The sequence below is a fragment of the Patiria miniata genome, unplaced genomic scaffold (assembly GCF_015706575.1).
Source record: "Patiria miniata isolate m_02_andy unplaced genomic scaffold, ASM1570657v1 HiC_scaffold_29, whole genome shotgun sequence".
Taxonomy (NCBI): Eukaryota; Metazoa; Echinodermata; class Asteroidea; order Valvatida; family Asterinidae; genus Patiria; species Patiria miniata.
Genome location: NW_024037068.1, coordinates 617,996 through 645,097, shown reverse-complemented (window position 1 = coordinate 645,097; position 27,102 = coordinate 617,996). Strand labels below are relative to the sequence as shown.

Below are 27,102 nucleotides of genomic sequence, written 5' to 3'. Positions count from 1 at the left end.
CAGCGACCGGTCAGAAAAAATAGTCGGGTCCGTACCTCCCCGTCAAGTTGTGTGACCGACGTTCTGTGCTGTCGACGTGTAACATTACAACAACTAGTGAGTGCTGTGTTGTGACCGTGTTTTTGGAACGATTTTTGCTTTTTTTTAATGTACATATTGACTACACGAGTTGTGGTGAGTAGAGCTAAGAGAAGAGTCCCCGACGACAACCAATATTTTCACTGAAATTGGCTAAATATTATCAGATTTCACTGCGATCATGGCGAGTGTGAGGGCGACATATGATATTCAACGACTATTCAACTTGTGTTCAATATTGAATTTTTGTTTGTATTTTTTTTTACGTTATTTTGTCATTTCTTCATTTGGAAAAAAAGTTGCATTCTGACGCCACCTTTTTCTTCATATATCATCTCATTCTCAATGAAGGTCAGTCATTGCAAAAATGATGATAAGACTAAGAGAAACATTTCCAATTGTGGAAATACTGTGATTGAGTGTGTGAAGTGGTGTGGGGGGGGGGGGGGGGGGGAGGGGAAACAATTGATAATGATAGGCGCATATGTACACAGGGTTGTACATGTGCTGGTTCAAAATCCAATCTCATTTGGCTTCTGTCTACTTTAACTGTAAGTTCAAGAACTAGAACTAGTAGAAGGCAATCTGGATACACAGTTACTTGGGTGCTAAAACTCCTCCCTCCTCCCCCCCCCCCCCCCCCCCCCCCCCCCCCCCCCCCCCCCCCCCCCCCGAATTTTGATTTGGTTGGGGAAAAAAAAGGTTCTAGCACCCCAGTTACTGGGTCTAAAGGCAACTGTGCTTCTAATCCTGCTATCAGTTTGGTCAAACTTTCTCCAATTTTCATCTCAAAATAACATGATAAATAGACGTCTAGAGAGGGGGACTTGGATTTTTCCAGGGTTTGTCTTAACCAGGTAGGCCTTAAGTACCAAAAATTCATGGTGAATATCAAATGGGAAAACGAGGCAACTTCAGGGAAAACAAGTTTAGAACAAGAAGCTCAAAACAAGTTTAGAAGCCCAATTTCGGACAGTGTCTCTGTCAATGTTATCAGTTAATAATGACTTCAGAAACCTTTTAAACATTCAAACGCCCCTAATGTTTGTAAGTTTGAATAGTATTTCTTATAGAAATTTATTTTCTTTGAATTACAGTTGCCTGTACTCCAACCGGCTGAGTAACCCAATGCTACGTACGCCCTCTTCTTCAAGTCGTCTCCCCACCCCCACCCCTATAACTCCTTGCCGACCAAACTAAGTTCAACTTTTCTCTGTCACCATCGACGCCGATGAAACCCCCGAGGACCCATACAGACCTCGCAGCAACATCGTAGCCGGTAACCAACTGAGCACGGATACCGGCGACAGGAAAGAGATGGCCAATCACGTGCCGTGGAACGCGGTCATCAACCTGGGCAACAGCATCATCGGGGTCAGCGTATTGGCTATGCCGTGGTGCTTCAGAGAGGTAGGCTCAAAAAAAGTCCACGAATTCTGTCACAAGACTATGGGTAAAAAAAGGTAAAGGGGACGAACCTGTATTCGCAGGAATGGAGTGCCCATCTCTCTTTCGAAGCGATTGGGCCAGACTCAATGTAATGCTGTTGGGGGATCGCCACACCTCCTCCACAGCGAGTCTGTTACCTTCCCAGCATAGAATGATGCCGGTGTCATACATATAAAAATCTGAATCCTATGAAAATCGGACTCCTTTTCCCTACTATTGGTTAATCCCTCACACGTGACAAGTCACTCTCCTATAGGCCTATAAATAGGCTATTATCATACTTGCGCATGCGCAATGCTACCAATGAGTCCATATTTCATGGAGTCGGATATTCACGCTACTCTGGTACCCATTTAACACCTGGGTTGAGAGGAGTAATTGAGGTAAAGCACCTTACTCAAGGGCACAACATGCATGGCCAGCGAGGCTCGAATTCACAATCCAACGATCACGGGGCCTGTGCTTTACCGCAAGCCTGGTAGAGATGGCTATGGGCTCTGTGCGCAAACAACAGAGGGCGTTTTTTTTACCGCTTTTGGGTGTCCCTTGGATGGGACACACTGTACGTACGTTCCTGCTCATGTTGGGCAGAGTATGCACAACTAGTGTTATTCTGAATGTACACAAAGCCATAGCATCTTGGCGTGAGCGTCAGGCGGCGTCAGCACTGCGCTCGAACGTCTCTCCTAGTGGTCGCCCCCAAATCACCCTTTCTCACCATCTCTCTCCAGATTTTAGTCACTGGAAGATAAATACAGTTTTCTTGTTTCAAACTAAAAATATTTTTGGGTCAACCTGAGCTGAGTCACTCTTCAACCATTCCATTACAAATTTCAACTGCCCTGATGCAAATATTCAATATGAATCCATCTTTTGATCCAGTGCGGTGTTGTTCTCGGCATTGCCTTGTTGTTGTGTGGAGGGCTTTTAACCAAAGCCACGTGCTACCTGCTCCTCCGAGCATCCAAAGTCAGCAGAAGACACTCGTATGAGTTCTTAGGTAAGTCAAATTATACAAGACGCTGAGGATGTGAATCCCGTTTAAAGGTGTGGCAGATAATTTGTCATTTGTGCAATTTTGTGTGCGTTTGAAGCAACATAAGGTGCTTAAGATTTAAAGATGGGTGCTTAACAACTAACTTGGTGAAGTTTTAGCTCAGTGAATGTTGTGTATTTTGAGAAAACAATATTGTGGGTCCTCAATTTCAATAAAAAAAGTTGTAGAGTTACGTTTGGAATTGCTGTCTCATTCAGCTGATAGCAGCTGCGCGATGTCACACACTGAACTGATGAAGTATAGCAACCGCGCGCACGTGTGCGTCAATACTTGCGCGCGCACCCATTCATGGATTCTCTGAACTGCTTTATGGATTCTCTGAACTGCAAACCAACTACAAACAGAAATTTCCAAAAATGAGTCACTTGACTCTTTTCTTGGAAATGGCCTTCTTTGATTGTTTTCTTCAAAATGACAGCATGCCAGAAAGACTAATTTCACAGGAGGTTTATTGTCATCCCTATCTTTAAAACCAAGTTAGCGTTTCAACAATAATTTTGTCAGTTACTTTTGGGATGGCTGCAAATTATCTAACCTACCTTTAAACATTAATGCAAAAAAATATCAAAATTTTCACAGATTTTCCTAAATGCTTTAATGGAACCCAAGTTTCAAAACTGGCACCTCGGATTCATGTTGCCTGCCTTTCAACTTAATTTTCCAAAGGATGTTTGCAAACTGTTATATTTACAAGTGGATACATTTTTCAAGGAACATAAATTTGTCAAAAGAACAGCTACTTGCTACTCTAAAAATCCCTCATGTTTTTACTTTGACCGGCACATAATTTTTGTGTTTTTGTTTTGTTTTCCACAGCACAACATGCATTGGGAGCAGCGGTAAGATGGCAGTGGAATTTTCGTAAGTGTTCAAATTGTTGTTTTACCGCAACGTTGCGAACCTAAAACTTAATTTTGTGAAAAGTAACTCTCCCATTGCAGTGTTGTAGTTGCGTCCATCACAGATCCCCACGTGTCCATCACATGTCCATCACAAGTCCATCACAAGTCTATCATGAGTCCATCACAAGTCAATCACAAGTTAACCACATGTCCATCACTTGTCGATCGCAAGTCCATCACAAGCCCATCACAAGTCCATCACAAGTCGATCACATGTCCATCACAAGTTAACCACATGTCCATCACAATTCCATCACAAGCGCTTCACATGTCAATCGCAAGTCCATCACAAGTCCATCATGTGTCTATCACAGGTCAATCACAAGTCAATTGCAAGCCAATCACAATTTACTCTGATGTATTTTTTTATGTTCTTCACGCCCTAATACTTTGTGACCGGACTTGTGATGGACTTAATATGAAGACTGACTACAAAACTGTCTTTGACGCAATGTTTGTTTGGAAAATTCCCCGGATGCTCCACAATCCATCCCTCTGTAGGAACCCAGTGTCACATTCTCTGTCCTTGAAACTTTCAAGATACACAAACAAGTCCTCATTGACGTAATAATAGTTGTGCTGTACATGCACAACTTTAAAAGATTTGGGAGAGTTTTGGTTCTTTTTTAGTACATGTACATGTGACATCACTGTCAAAAACTGAACATGGAAAATAAGGCTAAAAATGTTCACTACAGCCAAGTACGCTTGACAAATATGTCTTTATTTCATCATCGTACTTTTTGTTTGTTTTCATATTCAGCATCATCGGTCTGCTGATGTGTACCTGCATAGCCTTCTTTGTTATCATCGGGGACTTGGCGCCTTCTATTGTGGCCAGGTGGCTGGGTCTAGAAGTAAGTTTTGTCCAGGGGTTATTTATCTCATACATTGGCATTACTGGGTATTCCTCTACGGAATCCGAAAACAAGACCCCCAAAATTGTGCATATGTTTTCACAAAGTATCTACTGAGCTGAAACTTCAACAAGTTAGTTGTCATGCACCCTTCTTAAGAGTTTGAACAATTTTGTTTCTTGCTAAGTAAAAAAAAATGTACAAACAGCACATGATCCTTTGTACAGGGTGAGTAAAAAAAAAAAGCGGAACCCAAGCCTCAAAAAATATATTTCATATTTTGAAAAATATGTAGCACCAAATATAATAATAACTTGAAAGCCAATTTCATAAACTACTTTTACATGAATAAATTACTTAAATGGCTCAATCCATTCAAAGAATATCACCATTTAAACACAATGGCCCTAAAACCTCTGTCATCCAAAAATGAGATTTCAAGAATTGTTGTCACAAATGTCTTCAAACATCACCAGTGATAAAACCTCAGTTTAAAAGTTAAACATAATCGACAAAGTCCTTTTGAAGGCCTGTCTTTTGAAAAAAAGGTGGATTTGATAACTCCTACTGTTTGCCTATTAAGCATGGTTGTTTAACAAAGATATTGTGTACTGCAGTTGTTGACAGTTGTTGAAACAAGTGTTCTGTGTCATTTTCTTTGTTGTTCCAAACAGTCAGAACACACAATAATTTGCTTTTTTTTATGAAACAGGTTTTAGGGTCATTGGGTTTAAATGTTGATATTCTTTGAACGGATTTCAGTAATTTTTTTCATCTAAAAGTAGCTTATGAAATTGGCTTTCCAGTCATTATTATTTTTGGTGCTGCATATTTTTTAAAATATGAAATATATTTTTGGGGGTTTGGGTTCCGCTATTTGAATCATCCTGTAACTTTAAAGGGAATATACAACAATTGCAAACATCGAAAAATAAAACTACCAAGTTTTTACGAAATACCTTACTAGGATGTTGGTAAATGACAGTCTCAAGCGTCTTGTAAAATTATGGCACCTGGTGTGAAGTCATTTTCAAGAAAATGGTATTTTTGTAAACATTTCCAACGGTGGTCGGCCGACCAGTGTTGGAAAAACCTTACTATTTTCCAACTACTGCTCCAAATTTACCATTTTTTTCAGTCCAAATTTTGTTTGCTATTGGTTACATGTTCATGAACGGGTGCAGACCAGCTAGACTGGTTCCCTTGCCTTACAATTTTCCATCATCTATAAATTGATCCATTTTATTTTTTGTGGAGTCGGGGAACCAGACAACTTGAACATTTTGTTTTTCTTGGTTTTTCCAACCTTTTTGAACACCAAACTTCAAAAATGTCAGTTTAACAATATTTGATCTATTATACTAACCTCTCAAATAGTTCATTTCTGAAAATTACAGCAAAAGCCAATGATGTACATTCCCTTTAAAAGATATGTACACAATTATACTTATGTACTAACAGCCATACAGAAAATGTTGATAGCGTGGGATTTCTATATCATTTTGTTAACTGTTCTCGTTTCAGAACTCTTGGCACTTAAGGTGTTGTCTGCTGATCCTAGTCGCCGTTTTCATCGTGTTGCCTCTCGGAATGAAACGCAACGTAGAGAGCCTGGGTAGTCTCAGCCTCATGTCCATTTGCTTTTATCTCCTGTTCACTTTAGACGTGAGTATTTTTTTCCTTCTTGTTGTGAAGTAACACCCGTTTAAGACTTTTGCGTTCCAGAGTCATGTCGAACCCAACAGATTTCAATTAAGTTCTACGTTTGAAACAGTTAGGCATGACAACATGAAAAAGTTGTCCAAAGATAGAGTGTAATACAAAAGGGGCAATTCAGAACTTCGATTTTTTTTTTCCAAATTGTTTTGACCCACCCACCCACCCACAATTTAAATGTATGATTGTTGTTTGACTATTCAATATAATTTTCAGTTATTTTTTTAGACCCTCCGAACACAATAACTCCCCCCCCCCCCCCAAAAAAACAATCCAATTTTTTTTAACATTGACTATTCTTAATGGCCCGTTACATGTATGTAAAAATCACTATGGCTATGATATTTGAGCAGATTCGCTGATTAAGTATGCAAGACAAGCGCCTCTGGACCTCTAGATTTTGACCAATCAGCAGGCGCTTTCTACATTGTCGCATCATAGACATATGCATAAGAAACCTAGACAGCAACAAATGCTGTGGCCACGCGCTCTATATTATGTAATGCGATAGGCGCCCGGCCGTTGTTGTATTACAAAACACTGCATTCGAATTGACCAATCAAACATTCATGACTAAGTAAAGTCAACTCCAGTTGGCTGAGTCATCTGCATGCTTAGATATATCAGACATTATAAAGAGATTGGGTTCCGTGGATAACGGGCGATACTCAGACTACATGTACATGTCTGGAGCCATAATCTATTTAGATGGACCCCAGTTTCTCCTAATATTTATTTGTTCGGCGCGATTTTTGGATTTCCAGTGTGATATGGGTGTTATGTGGTTAAAGGGGGTATAAGGGTAATCTCAATAATCCTTGGGCACACTGATTTACCAGGGACAATAGACCCATGATGTTTTCACTAATCTCAGTCCTGATTTACGCAAACACATGTCTGACAAAAAGCCTAATCATGCATGCATTCAAAAATATTACACAGTGTGCGTGTGGCTGGAACATTGTAGTGTGGCATTTGGAGAAGTGCACGTATCAGGGGCGAATCCAGCGAGGTTACTACTGGGGGGAGGGGGGGTTCTCACAAGTGAAAAATGGCTTTATTTGAGAAAAATTCAGTGACTGCTGAGGGAGGGGGAGGGGGTGGCCCCTCCACAGTGGGTGGGGTGTAATTGATCAGTCATATTTGTTCACAAACCGACAATGCATGTGCAGTACAAAATTTGACAAATTGTGGTGAACCGTTCTGGAAATTTCTGACTATAATTTCAACCTCTGTGGTGGTCCAAAGAAAGGATTATTTGCATTATAACGAATGAACAGCTGAGTAAGCAAATAGAAATCGATCCTTTGAGTGCATTGGTTTATTTTTGTACATTCTTCATATTTAACTTGCGTATACATACATGTGTGTTTGCCAAAAATAGTACCTCTCATTGCCCAACACAGAGAAAATACAAATTCCAAAAAAGATTTGTCTAGGGACAAATAATTAAGAAAATGTTAGATAATTAACTGAAGGAGAAGGAGTTTTTTTTTATATATTTGGAAGTTAGGTACATTCAATTTTGTTAGTTTCAATGTTTAAAGGGAAGATACAACATTTGCAAACATCAAAAAACGCAATGATGAAGTTATACTGGATTGTTAGAGAATGACAGTCTGAAGCATCCTGTAAAATCGTGCTGACATTTTCAAGAAAAATTGTATTTTTTCCAATGCTGGTCGGCCGACCAGCGTTTTTTCAAAAACCTTTTTTCAAAAACTGCTCCTAATTTTTCATATATAAAGTTGTTCCACATTTTCTTTGCAATTAATTACACTCCCATTTAATCTAGACTGTCAGCTAGACTGATTCACAGACCCCAAAAATTATAAATTGCTCTGTTTCCTCTAAAGTGGGGTCAGGGAACCAGACTGCAAGAACATTGATTGGTTTTCTTGTTTTTTTTCCCAGCATCTCCGAACCCAAAATGTGAAGCAAGTCAGTTTAACATAATTTTCTATAACATCCTTATCCTCCAAATCCAAATTTCCTTTTGAAAATTGCAGCAAATGCAAATGTTGTACATTCCCTTTAACCCTAACATACCTGAATCCATCAAAATCCACACCCCTGTTTTGGAGGATTTGGGCGGATTCAGGATACCTCCATATTGAAAAAGTTGGGAGATTTTGATGGATTAAGGACAGTAAGCCTAGCGGTACTGCAGGATTTTGATGGATTCAGGATACCTCCATGAGCAGTTGGGGGACTTAGGTGGATTCAGGATCTCAACAGATACACTCCTACCTAACTGGTGGATTCTGATGGACTCACTGGCCACCAACATTTTTTGCATGGCAAAATTGATAGATTTTTGCGGATTCAGGTTACTTTCTAGTAAAAATACCCAAGGGGTTAGGGTTAATGAACGAAATGACAGAGATCCACAACTTTGTGGAATATACGTAATTATGTGCACGCTGTAATGCAATGGTGGCTGTATGCAATGGTGGCTGTATGCAATGTATGTGTGCTGGTACCCTGTTGAAAACAATCGCGCCTACTTTCAATGGTACTGTGGGCAACAATCAAGAAAAGGTTACCAGTGAATAGTAATTGAATATGTGGATTTGTTTGGTTGTTTTTTTGTTGTAATTATTGAAGTCATTTGAATAAAGGCAATTTACAAATCTGCTGGTATGTTTTATGGTCAAATGCAGAGGTAACTTTAAAAATGTAATTAGTTTTTTGAAGCATGCACACAATTGTCGAAGGGAACTTTTGACCATATTGCAAAATGTGCGGGTAGTTCCATTCAAGGTAACAGAAACCATTTGCAAACATTGAAAATGAAATTGTCAAAATATGAATCATATGCTACTTGATTGTAAGTTAATCCATGTAACAGGATCGAGTATCCTGTGAAATCGATGCCCCATTTTTTAGGAAAGAGCAATGACCATCATTTCCGCACAATGGGTAGGACCAAACCACTGCACTTCCATGTACGATTACCCAATAGCAGAGATGCCACTTTTCCAGTTTTAACCGGAATTCCGGTTTTTAAAAAAAATCTCACAAAATTCCGGCCGTCAAATTAACCAGAAAAAGAGAAGAAAAACTGTGGAAATGCGTTGATTTTTACCTCGATTTAGTACATTTAGGCGCACGCATGGCACAACGTTGTTCGTTGAAGTAGTCTTAAAAACAGTCTTCGTGTATGTTGTTGCCGAGCCTGCATGCGATACAAGCGGCCAACGTACTTCCACGCAGTATACAACGGCGCCTCGTGCGTGCTTCACCGCATGCGGGCATGCTGTGTGCTAAGCACACGTAGCATTCAGCCTGGAAATCAAGTCTATCATTTCAGCTATCGGTGGTTTCCGATTGCAGTGATATATGTGAATACAAAAAACGCCGGGTACCAACCATGTTTTCGTTGAGCGCATCGCCTAGTGTAAGGATCATGTACACCGACAGCAGTGTTGTGGAATCGTGCATGTTTCGTGTCGAATATTACATTGGAAATTCGGGTAGGCAGAATAAATATGAGGAATATGGAAAAAGTCAAAGTGATTGAACGAACCGACAGCTTTAAAAGCCATAGAAGCAAAATTAAAAAATAAACAGAACTTGGCTTGGCTACAAGATAAAGGTGACAACGGGGACTTTGTGTCAGACACGGAGTGGCTTTTTCACACACAAAAAAAGACCGGTTTTTTCAAGCAGCCGTTCCGTTTTTTTTTTCAAGCAGACCCAGTTCCGTTTTTTTCAAGCAGACCCTGTGACATCTCTGCAATAGGTCTCTCTCAAATGATGTCATTTTCTACAGACCAGCCATGTGCATTGGCATTTTTGAGCGTCAACTTGCATAACGCGCCTTGGCTGCGTCGTATTTCTAACTTATTTCGAGCAACAAGCGTGACTGTTTGGAACATTCTCCAGTATGCATCGATAAAAGTCCGTGAAATTACGTTACGCGTCTGAAATCAACTTCAGTCTTGTGATAAAAAACATATACTGAATCATGTTACATGAATTCTAAGTTCTGTTCTGTGTGATATTTTCATAAAATACGAAACTTTCTCTCTGCCTTAAAAACAAAAAATCACAATAACACTTGCATTTTGGAATGGGAAAACAAGATGTCAAAATGACCACCTAAAACCAATAATTTTAGCCCCAAACAAATTTGTTGACAAATACAATATATGTAACCACATTCTATCTCACTGGCACACCACTCAAATAAAAGGTCTTGTTGTCCCCGGCAATTGGATACCACATTTTAGATTGTGATGCTTATGTTTCTGAAGATGTCATAAATTTTCCACTTTTCAGCTATGTCCACTTTGCGTGGAATTGCCCATTACCAGAATTTTGAGTCAACAGTATAGGAATCAATGTAATCACTATTGATATTTCATTTTTATCTAATCACTATTGTTAATTTCATTATAATATTGATATTTCATTTGAAGCTGACAACCTGGCTGAAATAGATTATCAATTGGCATTCTCTCTGTCAACAGCTGTATCTTTGAGTCAATAACAATTTCATAGATTTTGTTTTGTTTATTTATTATTTATTGTTCGTTTGGTTCTTTTGGTTTGGTGTTTTGCAAAATATATCAATTTTGAATAGGTTTTTTTTCTCTGGAGTCAGATTGGTTAAAAAAAAAAATTCTGGAATTTTCTCATGAAATTTGCTAACAACTCAAGTTCTCTGAAAGTACTGACCATACAATACAGTGCATGTAAATTTTATTGGGCAAATACTTTTCAAATTTCAAATAACAATGTAAGGATGGAAATCCACCTTTAATTTCATAAACTTTCAATTGAAACTGTAAACATTAATTTCTTTCAGACTAAGACTGGACAAGCACTAAGCAAATCATTGATCGTGGCCCAGTGTGATGAAACTATTAAACACAAACTGCCTACAATGTACATGTACATGGCTGTCACAATCTAAAAAAATATCAGATGTGAGGCGTTCTGGCAAAATGAGACAGAACTGGGCACAGGTTGAAATGAGGGGTTACAGGTATTAGGAAAGAGAATAAAATTCTCCTTACAATACTGTTTGTTGCACTTCAATCGGACATTTCATTGAAGATTTATGGCTGTTTCAAATTACACTTATCAACAAGTCCAAAATGTAAAATACTGAGAAAAAGGCCTTTACAGTATTTGAAAAACAAAGCGCCAGTTTTTTTTTTCCAATGCTGGTCGGCTGACCAGCGTTGGAAATTGATAGAAAAATACAATTTTCTTGAAAATGACAGCACACCAGGTGCCATGATTTTACAGGATGCTTTAGACTGTCTTCACTAATAGTCCTGTAAGGTATTTTGTAATAAGTTGGTAATTCTGTTTTTTTGATGTTTGCAGATGTTGTATAAATTCCCTTTAAGTTTCTATTTGAACATTCAAATGAGTAAAATTTCACAAATCAAACCTTACATTTCATTGATGCCAAGTTCCAGTGAAAATTACCGACTTTTTCTTTTTTCCTTCTTCGCTTCCCTAGATTCTATGGGACAGTTTACCCAGTTTACTCTCTCTCAAGTGGATGGATACAATGGAACTATGGCGGTTACCAGGCGTGCTCAAAGGACTCTCCATCTTTTCAATGTCTCTCTGCTGTCAAACGTAAGTCAGGTCACAGTGACCAGTTTGCGAAAAAAATCGGCCGGAGGGGTGTAAAGGTCCTTCAATGTGTCTCAACGTCGTTTTCACAATAAACCACCGAGATCTTGTAGTTAGGAATGTCTTAAAACAATATGTCTCTTCATTTTTCAGGAACCTGCCTCTAAAAAGTGTACAATTTTTTTAGGGACCACCCTGTATGCTCGCAATTCAAGACAAATTCAACTGTCTTTTGTGAGGAAGTGATCAGCCTATAGACTCCATACACAAGTAATTGCTAAATGGTTAGGAAGAGTGTTGGGTGATTCTCTTTGCACCATTGCTGTTGCACACCTAGTGCTCACGTGCAGATGATGCAAATTGGTCTTGAGTACTTCACGCCGTATGCACAACTGCGCATTAACTAATGTTGTGCAAACCCGACCCAAAACCGACCCAACCCAAAACCGACTTAATTATATTATTGCAGAGTTATTGTGCCCAGTACGACCAACGTTCACCCAAGTACCGCATGAATGTGTATGTGGTTTGCGGTCTATCACGCACGGTCTATGTGGGTAAAGTTATGAGTCTTCACTGTTCCATACGGTATGATTTTTTACTGTGAGATGACGACTTTAATGCCTCGCAGGTAAGTTCAGGCGCAAAAAGCGGGCACAGTTGCCCAAGCAAGCGATTTGGGGATTTTCGGGTCGGGTCAGTTCAGGTCGGTTTTTGCTTGATCTTGGTTGGATCGGGTCAGGTCAGATTTGGTGAATTCAGGTCGATTTCGGTTTGGATTCGGTTTATACCTTTAGTGTTTTGGGTGGGTTTGGCCTGGTCAACCTGACCCGATGAACATCATCCCCCACACACAGCTGTCATCTACCATTCATGTACAGCACTCTTTGTTACATTGTTGCTGGTTAAGATAAATCCGAGATTGACTTCCTCCCCCTCCCTGCCCAGGACCCTGTTTGTCGTTTACGATTCCTTACAAGAGAAAACAGTCAAGCAGATGGAAGCTGTCGTGTCCAAGTCTGTCAACATGGTCTCTGGTATCTACATCTTGGTGAGTCCAAACGATGGACCAAGTCGGGGGACTATCAAATTAGGTTTTGCCCTTCACCGACATTTAAAGGGAATATACATCATTTGCTTTTGCTGTAATTTTCAGAAATGGATGGAATTGGGGGGTTGGAAATATAAAGCAAATATAGTTACACTGACTTTTTGGAGGTTTTGGGTTCGAAAATGCTATAAAAACCAAGAAAAACGATCATTTTCCTGTAGTCTGGTTCCCTGACTCCATATAAGAAGAAACAGAGCAGTTTACATACATTGGGGAATTGTAAGGTCAGGGAACCAGTCTAGCTGGCTCGTACCCGTTCATAGGCTTGTAATCGATTGCAAACAAGTGCAATGGTCAATTGGGGCCAGTATTTGAAAAAAGCCAGTTGTTTCCAACGCTGATCGGCCGATCAGCGTTGGAAATTGATACAAAAATACAACTTTTCTTGAAAATGACAGTATACCAGGTGCCATAATTTTACAGGATGCTTTAGACTGTCATTTACCAACATCCTATTAAGGTATTTCGCAAAAACTTGGTAGTTTTATTTTTCGATGTTTGCAAATGTTGTATATTCCCTTTAAACACTGTATACTCAGTGTGTCGAGGGAAAACTTATTGCAATGATGAAAATACAGTGTCCATAGTTTGAGCAACTGTCATAAACAAAAATATATGACTCGCGAGTCCTGAGTGTTTGAGTGTGAGACACAATTGCCAAGTCAAAGCTCTGACTCCATGTCCAAGTCCTAGTGTTTTGTCGATGTGACTGAAGATGGACTCGACTCACTCAAGTCTGACTCTACTCACTTGAGTCCGAGTCTTGGACTTGAGTCGAACGACTCAGGTTTAACTTTGTTAATTGAGGTACAGACAAGAGCATGTATGCAATGTTTTCCTTGCAGTACTCAACAGTTACAAGGTCTTTAACCCTCCTGCTGTCTGAACAGTCACAGACAGTCAAAAAAAAATCCTCTTCTCCTTCCATGCCTTATACACAGACTAGTCACCAACAGTCAGATCATATTTTAAGCAAGCACTGTGACTAGTCAAATTCAGTCAACCGACATAAGCCGGCAAGTGTTAGGCACAGCTGGCTTATCAAACACCTACATAGTTGTATCAAGTTACATAAACAGTCACAGCCAGTCAATTCTACTTTGTGTACGCTGGGAGCTCTTAAACGTCAAAAACAGTCACCTGACTGATTTTGACTGAAAGGACAACCTTGCACAGAGTGTATGTTTGCATAGGAGGGTTACAAAATATTGGATAGAAAAGTTAATTTTTTTGTTGTCTTGAATGTGCCCGCTTGATTTCAGGTTGGATTCTTTGGCTATGTATGTTACTACAAAGACGGTATAAAGGGCGACATTCTGCTCAACTTCCATCCCTCGCTACTATCAGAGGTCCTACGGATTGGTTTCACCGTGTCGGTAGCGTTGAGTTTCCCCCTCTGCATATTCCCATGCCGAGCCAGTATTTATACACTATTTTGCCACACAGTGAGTCTCTTTTTTTCCCTAAGTTTTAATTTGTATTCAGGGCCCATGTTTAATCAGATTCTTAGCAGAAAATATTAGTATGCAAATTTATGTACTAAGCACGGAAGGTGATACTTGGTACTTGGTTGGTTCTTCTCCTAAGGACTTCCACAAGGGAGTATAACTAGGAGGCCAGAAACACCGGGGCAAACCCCTTCTCTTAGCGATAAGTGTTACTGGGTTCTTTTACGTGCTTTAGGCCTTATACAACACATGGGACCTCCAGCTTAACGTCCTATCCGAAGGACAAACCAATAAGGGTTAAATGCCTTGCTTTATAAGGGCACAAGTGTCCAGGCTCGGGCTCGAACCCACGCCACTGTTGCCTCTGAAACACCAGAGCATGAGTCCGATGCTCTTAACCGTTCAACGTCATATTCAATGACATATTGATTGGTGTTGGTAATAAGGGAATAAAAATGTGCTTGGCCGGTTTTAAACAAGGATCAGGGGTCTGGACGCTGATAGTTGAGGGACATTATCGGCGACCCTGAGTCGGTTTAAAACATGCTTGTTTAAAACTGGCCAAGCACATATTTATTCCCATTCATAAATATCTTTTGGAATAAAAAAGTCATAAGTCAACAATTTTTAATTTCCAATGATTTTGTACAAAATTTTACCTCATGTTTTTTGCACATTTGAGGTTGTAATGATTGCAGTTTTGAAGATTTTCGTCAAGTTTCCAGTGCCCAGTCATGTCCTGCTTTCACATGGAATTGCCCTTGTGTTTCTTGATGTGTTATCTGGGTCCTATAGTCATTATTAAAGCAATTGAATGCAATGAAAAACCGGGTGTTTTTTTGGTATATTTTATGAGAAAAGTCAACAAGTTCTTCAATCACAGAATTTAGCAAAACCTTGAACAGTCCATATTTTGTTGAATTTTTCGGGACATTTGCAATAACTTACTGTGAACCGGTAGGTGTCAGAATTTTTTGTTTGGAACTTTTAAGACGTTACCAGTTTTTGATGTATAAAGGAAGTACAAATGCTGGGATGCGTAATTCATGACCAATGTATTTACCCCAGAACGCATTCCTGAATCCTATGACGATCATTTATTTGGCATTTTTTATCTCGTAGACCCACAGCGTGGAGAATCCCCATGGGGGCGGGGACTTTATACCCCCGGCCAAGTTTAAGCTCATCACCCTGATGATAGTGTCTGCAACTCTTGTGGTGGGCATCACGATACCTAACGGTAAGATAGGACAGAATTCTGTCTTCAGGTTTGGGGTGTAAACGTTTTTTCCTGCTTGAAAATCTTGAGTAAATTGTGTTTAATCTTTTAGTCACTGTATAAAAAAAATTGAAACCCAAATGTCGGGACCATTCTTTTAGTGAAGTTCTGCATGTAGCACTTTCATAATCTAGGATATGAAAGCCTAATTCATAAGCTTTCTTTTAGTACAAAAATCATTCAAATCACTCATGCAATTTTCAAGTTACGGAATTTTAAACACAACCACCGTTTTAAAGTTGTGTCCAAGGATCACAAACAGGTAAGTGTTCTTTCAGCAAAATGAAAACAAATCACATAGGGATGTGTGTGAATTGTTTTCATTTTGCTGAAAGAATGTACACCTTTTTTTGTGATCCGTCGACAGAACTTAAAAAACGGTGCTTGTGTTTAAAATTCCGTAACTTGAAAAGTACATGAGTGATTTTAGTGATTCTTGTACTAAAAGAAAGCTTATGAATTGGGCTTTCATATCCTAGATTTTGTAAGTGCTGCATGCAGAACTTCACGAAAGCAATAGTCCTGACATTTGGGATTCGTTTTTTTTTTTACTCACCCTGTATAAGGGTTATGCGGGATCAGTAACTTCATGCTATGTGGAAATTTCCCATTCAAAACTTTGTGGTGATCCCAACAATGAGTTATATGTGTTTCCCTTCTGTCTTCAGTTGAGACGATTCTAGGCTTGACAGGTGCAACCATGGGGTCACTCATTGGCTTCATCCTCCCGGCAATAATCTACCTACGCACGACAGGTGTTCCGAACAAGAACAACGCAAAGGTAAATAATTACATTGCATGTTCCTCACATCTTGGCCAGGCTGGTACTCAGTCATCAGCAAAAATAGGTCACCGGCCAAAATCTCATCCAATGCGTATGGTTTTTCACTGGTTCTCAGCTGATTTGCGCTAAACACATACAATTTTGCTTAGTTATATTTTCTGCTTAGTAGCCCCATCAAGTCCACCTCGCTTGTATGGGCTGCTTGCACGTTCCTTCGCTAATCTCTGACTGTGTAAAATGCGAAAAAGGACGCTGATTGACTATTTAGAGCATACTGCAAGTATATTTTGAAGGCTGCACGCACTAAATTTGCTCACGTTATCTCCTGCATGTCACATCACGTCCAATTTTTTTTTTCAAAACTGCGCGATGCATCTTCCATATGAAAGTCTGGAGGGTTCATTTTTTTTGTGAAAAAATATCTGTATTTTGTGTTGTGAAAGAGACGACAGAGGTACGCACATTATCTAGCAAAGTGATGTGGAATCTCATCTTTTAACCCTAACTCCCTAGGCCTATAAAATGGCATAAAGCCTCAATCCTGCGAATCCCTCCATTATTTTTTGAATATGGTCCGTAGAGGGGTGACCACTGCCTGAATCCTGCAAAATCCTGCAGCAGTGACTGTCAATATGTTGAGGCTTAGCCAGTGACATCCTGGAGCAGTATGGCTGAGCAAAAACAACACAAGGTCCGGCCCAAGACCTGGACAAAGTGCATCCTACGAAATCAGTAACGCACTTTTGCCCTGTAACCTCAATCCTCCAAATTCCTCCACTTTGGCAAAGAGGATTTTCAAGGATTCAGGGCGGTTAGGGTTAAAGGATTGATTCTGCAAAAAAAATAACTTCGAATGTGAACACTGTGAGTCGGGCATTAAACACAGAGACTACAGTGCTAATTTTAATCTCCCAACTAGTTGGTTGTTAAAACTGCCACTGCCGTCACACCTAATGCTGATCCTGATGGGTTGACACAAGCCTTTTGAATCAAACTTGCAGATTATACTAGTGATTGGGGTGCTGCTATTGGTGTGCAGTACCTATGACAATCTCAGTACCACCACAGCAAAACCCGAATTGGATTTAGTCCCCATTCAACCGGTTGACAATTTCCCCGACAAAGTTCCCGCGGACCAAGACAAGGTGCCTGTTAAACCTGATGCTGGTGGTAATGTAGATGCTGGTAAGATTGCCCTTCTTATTTATTTTTTTGAAAGCAGTCATGTTTGGTTTTCAGTTGTATCTGGATTCATTTTTCACCTGTTGCTTATGGCAAGTGAGGGTAAATGTAGAACAGGAGTTTGAAGTTCTCGGAAAGCTTTTTTTTTTTCTTCTCTTTATTTAAAGGTAGAGTAGATCATTTGCAGCTATACAAAAAGTAACTGACAAAATTATTGTTGAAAAAGCTTACTTGGTTTAAAGATAGCAATTAGTACATTAGTACATGTAGTTGCTTTGTAATTCCGCAAATTTGTGAATGAGTGCGCGCGAGCATTAACACGACATACACACGTGCGTGGTTGCTGTTATTCATCGGTTCAGTGTAGTGCGTGCCATCGCGTACATGAAAAAAAGTGGGTTTTTTTTTTCAAATACTGCTCGCAATTTATCAAAGTTAGTTAGTCCACATTTTCTTTCCAATCGATTACGCACTTGTGAACGGGCACAAGCCAGCTAGACTGATCCCCTGACGTCAAAAGTCCCCAACGCAACGTCTATACATGCTCCATTTCATCTTAAGTGGGGTCAGGGAACCTAACTACAAGAACATGATTGTTTTTCTTGGTTTTTCCAGCATCTACAACCCAAAATGTCGAAAAAGTCAGTGTGAAAATATTTGCTATAAAAGACCAATCTCCCAATCCATCCGTTTCTGAAAAATTACTACAAAAGCAAATGATGTACATTTCCTTTAACACATTTTGTGTTCAACGGTTCCTTAAAAGCTGCCACCAGTTGCATCAAAATTCTGATCTATTTCAGGTGGAGATGTCATCAAAGACCCAGACAAACCAGCGGATCAGAAGGCAGGAGACCAGGGGGAGGAGGGCAAGAAAAAGGAAGAGCCTGATGCGGGAGGGAACGATGCGAAACAAGACGAGAAGAAAGGTATTAAAACAAAGACTCAAGAGGATGAGGATTCATTCTGTCCTTTTTAAATGAGAAAACAAATAAGTGCTTTGTCGGTATTAAACACTCTGGTTTTTTTTGCGCCCTTAAGCGGGCCCTGAACCCCACGCCGTAATTTTGTGGACCCACTTTTTAGGGGACTAAACGTTGTTTGGGCCCCCCCCCCCAAAAAAAATTGTGTTCTGGATCCGCCCTTGTGTAACCAGAAACTGATGGCCCATAGTAGCCGAGATTGTAAGGCTTGTTGCGTTACCCTTGTTTGCAGATGACGAAGACGTGAATGACAAACGACAGGAGCCGCCAATACCACACGCCCCAGACTCCAAAGAGGTAGGTCATAAGTCAAATGTCGAGGGTCACTGTCTGGGACAAGTAGAGTTTTTTTTGCAGCCCATTTTCTGGAATCATGCTAAGCTTCACCTCTGGCAGGATTTTCCAAGAAAGTTTGATGTGCAGCTTTCCATTGCACTTAAGATAGTGGGGTTGATTTTCAAATCATTTTGCAAATCTGTGATCCTAAATATTGGGTGATATAAAAAATAAAAAAACCAAAACGTCAGGACCATTGTTTTTGTGAAGTTCTGCATGTAGCACTTTCAAAATCTAGGATATGAAAGTCCAATTCATAAGCTATCTTTTAGAACAAGAATTATTCAGATCACTCATGTACTTTTCAAGTTGCAGAATTTTAAAAGCCACCACTGTTATAAATTCCTGTCCACGGATCACCAAAAAACGTGTGCGTTCTTTCAGCGAAATAAAAACAATTCACACACATCCCTATGTGATCCGTGGACAGAATTGTAAATAGTGGTTGTGTTTAAAATTGCGTAACTTGAAAATTAAAGGAGTGATTTGAGTGGTTCTTGTTCTAAAAGAAAGCTTATGAATTGGGCTTTCATATCCTAGATTTTGAAAGTGCTACATGAGAACTTCACAAAAACAATGCTTGCGACATTTAGGTTTCATTCTTTTTTACTCGCCCTGTAAACATACAAGCTTTAGGCCATAATTTTAATTCCAGAAATGATTTTTTTGAACGATTTGTAAAGAGATACCAATTCAAGGAAAGCCTCTTTCTTTGATCTCTAAACGAGAAATTTGTATAATTTGATGATCTTCAACAGTTTTTAGAAACCTGTTTGCAACCAGCTACCTGTCTGAGTCTGTTTTCTTTCTTTTTTACAAAACATCTTTTTTTAACAACTTGAGTTTCAAGTGATTGTTTGAATACTAAAATACACGGTGTTCCCTTTTTTTTCTGCAGGATAAAAAGCAGATAGATGTAAAGAAAGATGTAGATGAAGTAGAGGTCAAGAAGGACATCAAAGAAGATCCCCAAGACGTGGAAAAGAAGGCCCCAGCTGACGACAAGGATGATGGTGATGGTGAGGCTGTATTACTTTGATGCAGTAATAGAAACAGTAATGCACTGTACATTCATTCTGACCTCTTGCTCTTTGAGTGTAAATGTTTGGACCAGTAAAGGTAAAAAAAAAAGTCTCCAGATTCTGGTAGGAACTCGCCCCAAAATGGTGTGGCGACAAGTTTTTGTCTCGCCTGAACTTTGTTCAGGAAAGAGACTATGCAATCACTATATGTCTGTCCGTATGTATATGTGGTATTTTGGATAGTTTGTAAAATTGGTCTCATTTTCAAAGTTGAGGTCCCATTGGAACCAAACTTGGGTCATAGATGCAACATGGCAACCATCATATGAAACTGATGACAAAGGTCATCTGAGGTCAAGCTTTAATATAATGTAAAATTGGTCTCATTTCAAAAGTTAAAGTCCAGTTGGAACCAAACTTGTGTCCTTGGAACCTTCGAATGATAATGATGTCATAGGTCAAACACAAGGTTAAAGGTCACTCTTAGTCGCGAAAGCAGGCGAGACGCAATGTTCAAGAACCTTTTTTTTTGGTCCCCCTTCATCAGATGTGAAGAAAGATGCTGAGGACGAGGCAGGCGTAAAGTCGATGGAGAAGGATAACGAGAGGAAGCAGAAGGAGTTGGAAGAGAAGGAACAGCAACTGAAAGACAAGGAGGTGAGCCCACTGATTCCTCTCATGAGCATCTCAAAAACAAGATGCCCCTACTAATGGAATGGCTGCAATCATGTATAGGAGTGTCGGCATTTACAACATTTTCAAGTTGGGAGCACATTAAATTTCAAGTTGGAAAAATCCACGTTCTCTTGACATTTGATATCGTTGACGTACAGTTCTGAAACAAGTGTTTGCCCATCACACAGGTAATATCTCAACCATTGTATGCTCTTTTGCCTTGCAAGAGCTTATGCCGAAGCCTAAGAAGCTCTTCAAAAAGACTATAGAGAAGAAGCGCGAATCCTGGTATGAATGCTTTTTATGTAAGTCTGTAGTGTACCTCATTAGAGCTCTTGATGCTGATTGTGTTTTTTGCAACATTGCAGGAGAATTTGGACAAGATCGTCGTGGACAAATTCGCTGAGCAGGAGCAGAAACAAGAGGAGCAGAAGAAGAAACTGGAAGAATTAGAGGTAAATCTGTTGAGAATGCTTGATGTGTGGAAGCAACACAAACACTTCAGTTAAACAAAGGAAAATTTTAAGAAATGGAGCCTACTTGGCCTTTTGTCTTGCCTTAAATCCCAGCCACAGTTGTATACTTGATGATAAGTCATTAAATAGTCGTATTTTGTCCGTGAACTTCAGTCAAATTCCATCGGCACGGCTGGTATAAGGCTAGTACGTAATCGGCTGGGTTGCAACAAATCTAACGACTTGACGCTCAAATTGTCACACAGCTATTGATATATGCAGTACATTTTTGCAGTGAGATCCAATGCGCACCGCTATGCAAATGAGGACTTATTCATTCTGTTACATGATCTGGCGCCGTTTTAACGACCAATACTCTCAGCTAGGTCAATTGTGTATAGAAATATATTGTTATTGTGATATACTTGATTTATTTGAGTCATGTATGCCCTATTATGAATGTTTTAATGATACACAACACAAAAGTACAAACCCTCGAAATAATCTGAATAATCTTCCGTGGCGGCCTAGAAAACACTGGAATCTGTAGTAATCAGAGTGCTTGCATAGAATTCGCTAGCGATTCAATATACTTCCATACAAATTTGAAATGTTTTCTCCAAGTCGGTAATTTTATCAGAAATAGTCCGCATCATTTGGTCTGGAAACCAGCCTGCGTGCATTGTAGGGATATTTTGTGTGCGCAGAGCCAGTAACCGTTTACCGTACGCACCAAGTCTACTACAGTCGCAGAGACTGAAGTTTGAATTTAACAGTTGGTTTCCCAAGGTTCTATCAGGTTTTATGGGGTACCTCGGGGTTCAACCTTGAGTTGCCGTTTGTTCAATTTTGCATTCTTCCCTAATGGCTCTGGCTATCACTTAGCATGATGCACAAAGCCCAAAAACATGATGTAGCAAAGTCAAAGCATGACGTATCAAGTCCACAAACAATCACAGCCAGTCAGTGGTGCTCTTAGTAGGCTATTAGATTGAAAAACAAGCAGTCATTTGATTGATTTTACTGCTGAGATACCATTTGTTAGTTATGTTGGGGGGGGGGGTTAGATCTGGGAAAAGAGGTTCCTGATTGATCTTTCTATATAACCTGTCGCAGATGAGACAACATGAGCAAGAGAAGATCATCGAGGCTCAGGCCGAGGTCATCGAGGAGCTGAAAGTCCAACACCAGGATGCCCCCGAGTTGGGAGGGGGCCTGCCAGTGGGAGGTGTCATCGATGAACTGATGGGTGTGCAGATGGACGGCCCGATGGGTGGTCAGATGGGTGGTCAGATGGAGAACCTGCAGCAACTACCTGGCGGAGGTCAGCTGCAACCAGATGCCAATGTGCCGGCTATTCAAGTGGGCCTGCAACAGCAGCAGCAACTGCAGCCTATAGTGCAGCAGCAACAGCCCATAGTGCAGCAGCCTATAGTGCAGCAGCAGCAGCCTATAGTGCAGCAGCAGCAGCCTATAGTGCAGCAGCCTATAGTGCAGCAGCCTATAGTGCAGCAGCAGCAGCCTATAGTGCAACAGCAGCAGCCTATAGTGCAGCAGCCTATAGGGCAGCAACAGCAGCCTATAGTGCAGCAGCAGCAGCCTATAGTGCAGCAGCAACTGCCTGCAGGCCAACAACAGGTGGGTGTTACACAACTTGAAAGGCTGAAGTTATTTTCCTAGCTCTACTGCGATAATAATTAAGCCGTGTCTGAATTACTTGGCTGCAGCTTGCAATTAAACATATGTACTTGTTCTCCATAACCCCGAGGACTGACACACAATGGGAGAACAACAGATCCTTTCAGTCCTCGGGAGTTGGGTCTGTTGTTCAAAACAGTCCTCTGTAGTAAGTTGTGCTTAGTCTATGGGAGAGTGTTATATTGCAGGGATAAAGGGAAACACAAAGCATTGTCCTCAGGAGTATAGTAAAACAAAAGTGATTGCCCACAAAAGTGATTGAAGCTGCTTTTCATTGACGTGTGTTACTGCCGGCGCTACCCAAGTAGCTGTGAAGCAAACCCGGTGGTCAATCATCGTCACAAAACCTTGAGGTCCTCGGTCCCTTCTGTTTAACGTGATTCATTCGGTTATGGGTTTCAAAGTAGCAATGTGACTAACCTCTGTTGGAAAAGTCTAACAAACGTGAATCGCCAGTGTCGACTAGCTGGCATTTGATGAAGGTCAGCTGAGCTGTGGTTAACCCATTTAGTCCAAGTACCTCCCCCAACTGCCCTAGGTACTTTTTACTCCCCGTACTGTCCCCCCCCCCCCCCCCCCCCCCCTCCACCCCCTCTAGTGCTGGTTTTATTGATTCAACAGGGAATACACACAATGTCACACAATGTTGTACAAGTGCTGATAGGTAACCTTGGTTCTTGATCTGAATTGCTCCGCTTTGTCCATTCTCATCACCCGAGAATGAACATCATGGTGGAGATGATTTTACTAGTGTTGAGTCCAGATTTTACTGGTGTTGAATCCTGTCTTGTTGAGTCCAGGCTGAGTATGGCTCTCTGCCTTTCCGTTGCAGAAAGCCCTGGCTGGATTTCAATTCAGCTCCCCAAAACCTCTCTTTGATCAATTATGATAAATTTCAAGGACGGGCGTAGCATATCATGTAGAACATTGTTATTATTCTTTACAACAGCAAGCTAACCTCTCAAGAGAGGCATGTGGTTCTGTAACAATCTTATTTTGTAAGGACGAAACAAGACTAATTGTTTGTTTCCTGTTGTATCCAGGTGGCTCCACAGGTCCCAGTCATGCAGCAGCAGGACATGCAAGGTTTGCAGCCTGGGTTGCAGCAAGGTGGACAGCCTCTTGTTCAAGTGGGCGGGGCAGGTCAACCCGGCTTAGCACCCCAAGGGAATTTAGGACCCCCAGGGAATTTAGCACCTCAAGTTGGCTTAGATCCTCAAGTTGGCTTAGCACCTCAAGCAGGTGGTTTAGCGCCACAACCTGTTGACACAGGAGACCAGCATGTAAACAACGATGGTCACATTGTTCGACGGGATGCCCAACTGAATCCCCAACTGCATCAGCAGAACCTTGATTTAGTGCAGCAACAGCAGGTACTACAACAACAGCAAGTCCCGCAGCAACAGCAAGTCCCGCAGCAATTTCAGCAGCAGCAGCAGCAGCAAATTCAATTTCAGCAACAGATGCCAAACAATCTGCCTCTTCAACAGCAACAGCTTGACGTACCGAACCAGCAGCTTAATGTGGCAGGCCAACAACCACTTCAGCCGAAAATACCCGGCCAAGAGGTTCCACAGCTAAACATGCAGGGTGCAGTGGCCCAACAGCGACAGCTTTTGCAAGGCGACTCCCAGGTACCTTCACTGCAGGCAGAACAGGACAAAGATGCAGCAGCGGATTTGGCACTCGATACAAAGGCTAAACTTATCGAGCCAAAAAGCGATGAGGCCATCGGGCAACTCCACCATGAGCAAGTGGATGGGGATGATGACAGAAATCAAAAGGTGGAAGACAAGAATGCAGAAGAGAAACCCATCGTACCAGTTGATGACCAGTTCGGTGAGAACAATGGAGAGAAACCCAGAGAAGAACAGCTTCAGCAAAACAGAGATGAACAGCTGTCCAAGGAGGAGCAGGTGCAGGAGAAGAAAGACGATCAGGTGGCATCAAGAGAAACACTTGTGGAGGAGAAAAAAGAAGACGCCAAGGTGTATACAAGGGATCAGGTGTTGGAGAAAGAAAAGCAAGATGCTCCATCCATGAAGGAGGCAGAGGATAAGCCCAAGGACGACGGTGAAGTCAAAGATGAAGACCTCAAGAAGGATGATGCCAAGGAGGAGCAGGAGACTGATACTGGCAAGAGGCAAGAGGTGGTCGGAAAAAGAGACAGTGGTGAAGACAAAGTGAAAGTAGAAACAGAGGAGGGACTGAACGAGCATGAAGTCAAATACAAGACCCGCCAGGAGATGTCTGTCAAAAGCACCGAGAACATCCCAGACAAGGACTCCATTCAGACTGTCTCGGGCTCAAAGACAGAGAAAGAGGGACTGACAAACAAGCAAACCCCTGAGTTGAAGGAGAATCGGGAGGAGCCTCACGATGAAATCAGCATTGCAGAGACCAATAAAAACACGGCAGAGGCACACTCTCATTATTTAAGAAAACGTTGGGAGCAACAACTTGAAAAGTTGAAGTCGCGTCACAGAAGGCACTGAAATCAGCCAGACCAATGAAAAAACAAATTGTTCAAACTGTAAACATCTGGAGGGAAAAAAGTCCATCTTAGAATGTACTGCCTTTGAGAAATCACTAGAAAAAAGATTTTCTTTGAACTTCCAAACAAAGAAGCACAAAGAAACCACATTTGGACATGCACTCGGACAACTGTTTCAAAAACAGAGGAGGCATTATTCAGGTCTAGGAGGTATTTTTGATTTTGTTTTATCATGTACTATGATTAACTAAGAATTTTAAGTTACTTTCTTTTCATTCCTGCTATTTGGAAACGTTACCCTAACAATTCTTTGTATTTCGTGCTGTCTTTCTAGAAAACAAATACCTCTTTAGCAGCGTGACGACTGATATTGGACTCTGTCATATGGACATAGAAAAATAATAGTAACATTTCAGAGTCGGTTTATAAAGCAGGACGTAGTTTACGAGGTCGTCACGACCTCTTTATTCCTTTTTGTCTAACACCTCTTTGTCTAACACAACCTTCTCCCCTTTGCAACCTGCCTAATAGGGCTCACTCAGTGACGGCCATCTCTGTAGAACTGCAACTGCATATTTTACGCAATCAAGCATGCATTGCGCAGTGTTGAAAATGTTCCAAACACGCGCGTTTGTTGCTCGAAATGTGTTCCCGATGCACGTTTTGGAAGTTGACGCTCAAAATGCTGATGTATGTGGATGGTCTGTAGGAAATGACATCATTTGAATAAGACCTATAGTAAGGGAATAAATGTGGACTTGGGAGGTGTTAAACACTATGTTTAAGACTGGTTGGAGTCTGGATGGTGACAATTACTCGAGCTGAAGACGAGGATAATAATCAGCATCCAGACTCCAACCAGTGTTAAACATAGGGTTTAATACCGACCAAGCACATATTTCTTCCCATTTACAAATACCTTTTCTGTCCAAAAATCAAAAATTTTTGGTCCAGAAGTCAAAATTTGTTCAACGTGTCAAAATTTGTTCAACAATTTTACTTAATGTTTTTTTAAACACCCCTCTAGCTATAAATGGAGTGTCCAGCTCGCGAGTAAGACATAAACAAGTCTTTTTATGGAGATTGGCGGGCGCATCACGCGTACTGCGCAATGTCGCGCATGTGCAACTGTGGCGAGTGCGTTGTGAATTTAGGACTATGAAATACTGATTCACTGGTAGTGTTACGCATGCCTACGTGAGAATTGTGAACATTCAGCCAATAAAACGATAAAACGCACTGGATTTCATTGAAGTCGAAATTTCAAGTGACCCTGGAAAAATGTTTAAGACCAGACAGGCATGTATTTATCACTCTGTATAAGACCGGCTACTTGACAGGCTCTCAACCAATGGTGGGTAAACTGTCCTACAGGCATGAGAATCTTCCTGTTTAAACAGGAATTCAGGTTTTGTTTTGTTTCACAATTTTTTTCTTTTTGAGCCTGTTTTGGGGCTTTGTGGCTTGATTTCACATCTTTTTGCCCCTATTTTTGCACAAGTTTCTTGTTTTCTTCAATGAAATTCATTCTCATGCCTGGTTTTGGGTTTTTACGAGAATCTGTTTATCCCACCCTTTTGTGTGTTTTTAACAGGAAATCTAATAAATGTAAATAATATTTTTTTGTGAGAGTCCCCTAATTCTATGTGAGCATTCCAGAAGAAGAAACGTGGGAAATTATTCTAATAGTATGTACATTGTTTTATATGCTGAACGTATGAAGACTGTTGGCATTTGCTTAAAGGTTCAGAAATAGACATTTGGCTGATCAGCTTTGAAGCTTTCGTTTGCACGCAGCGTATTGCCAATGTGGAAAAGTAACTAAGTAAATTATTCGTTGAGATTTTCGTTTGAAATTAAACTTCTATCAGCATTTTTACTGTGCCTTTGAATAAATAGTTATTTTTTTGTCTGTCCATGTATTAAAGTATTTTTGTGTCTGATTGTTCAGGGTTGCTTTTAAATTGTTTTAAGATTT

The 27,102-nt window shown here is 40.6% G+C and overlaps 1 protein-coding gene across 1 annotated transcript; it reads left to right on the top strand.

The window, feature by feature from the left end:
* Positions 1–15: 15 nt before the first annotated feature.
* Positions 16–25,789, top strand: LOC119735363 (putative sodium-coupled neutral amino acid transporter 10). The gene is given in 20 exon segments (XM_038209063.1): positions 16–174; positions 1,176–1,488; positions 2,410–2,527; positions 3,401–3,415; positions 3,418–3,445; positions 4,250–4,343; positions 5,868–6,008; positions 11,539–11,660; positions 12,606–12,708; positions 14,031–14,213; positions 15,339–15,456; positions 16,164–16,276; positions 17,281–17,464; positions 18,265–18,390; positions 18,677–18,741; positions 19,679–19,799; positions 20,350–20,459; positions 20,846–20,932; positions 22,049–22,570; positions 23,674–25,789. Coding segments are annotated over 19 exon segments (3,795 nt in total). The 5' UTR covers positions 16–174; positions 1,176–1,395; the 3' UTR covers positions 25,126–25,789.
* The last annotated feature ends 1,313 nt before the right edge of the window (positions 25,790–27,102 follow it).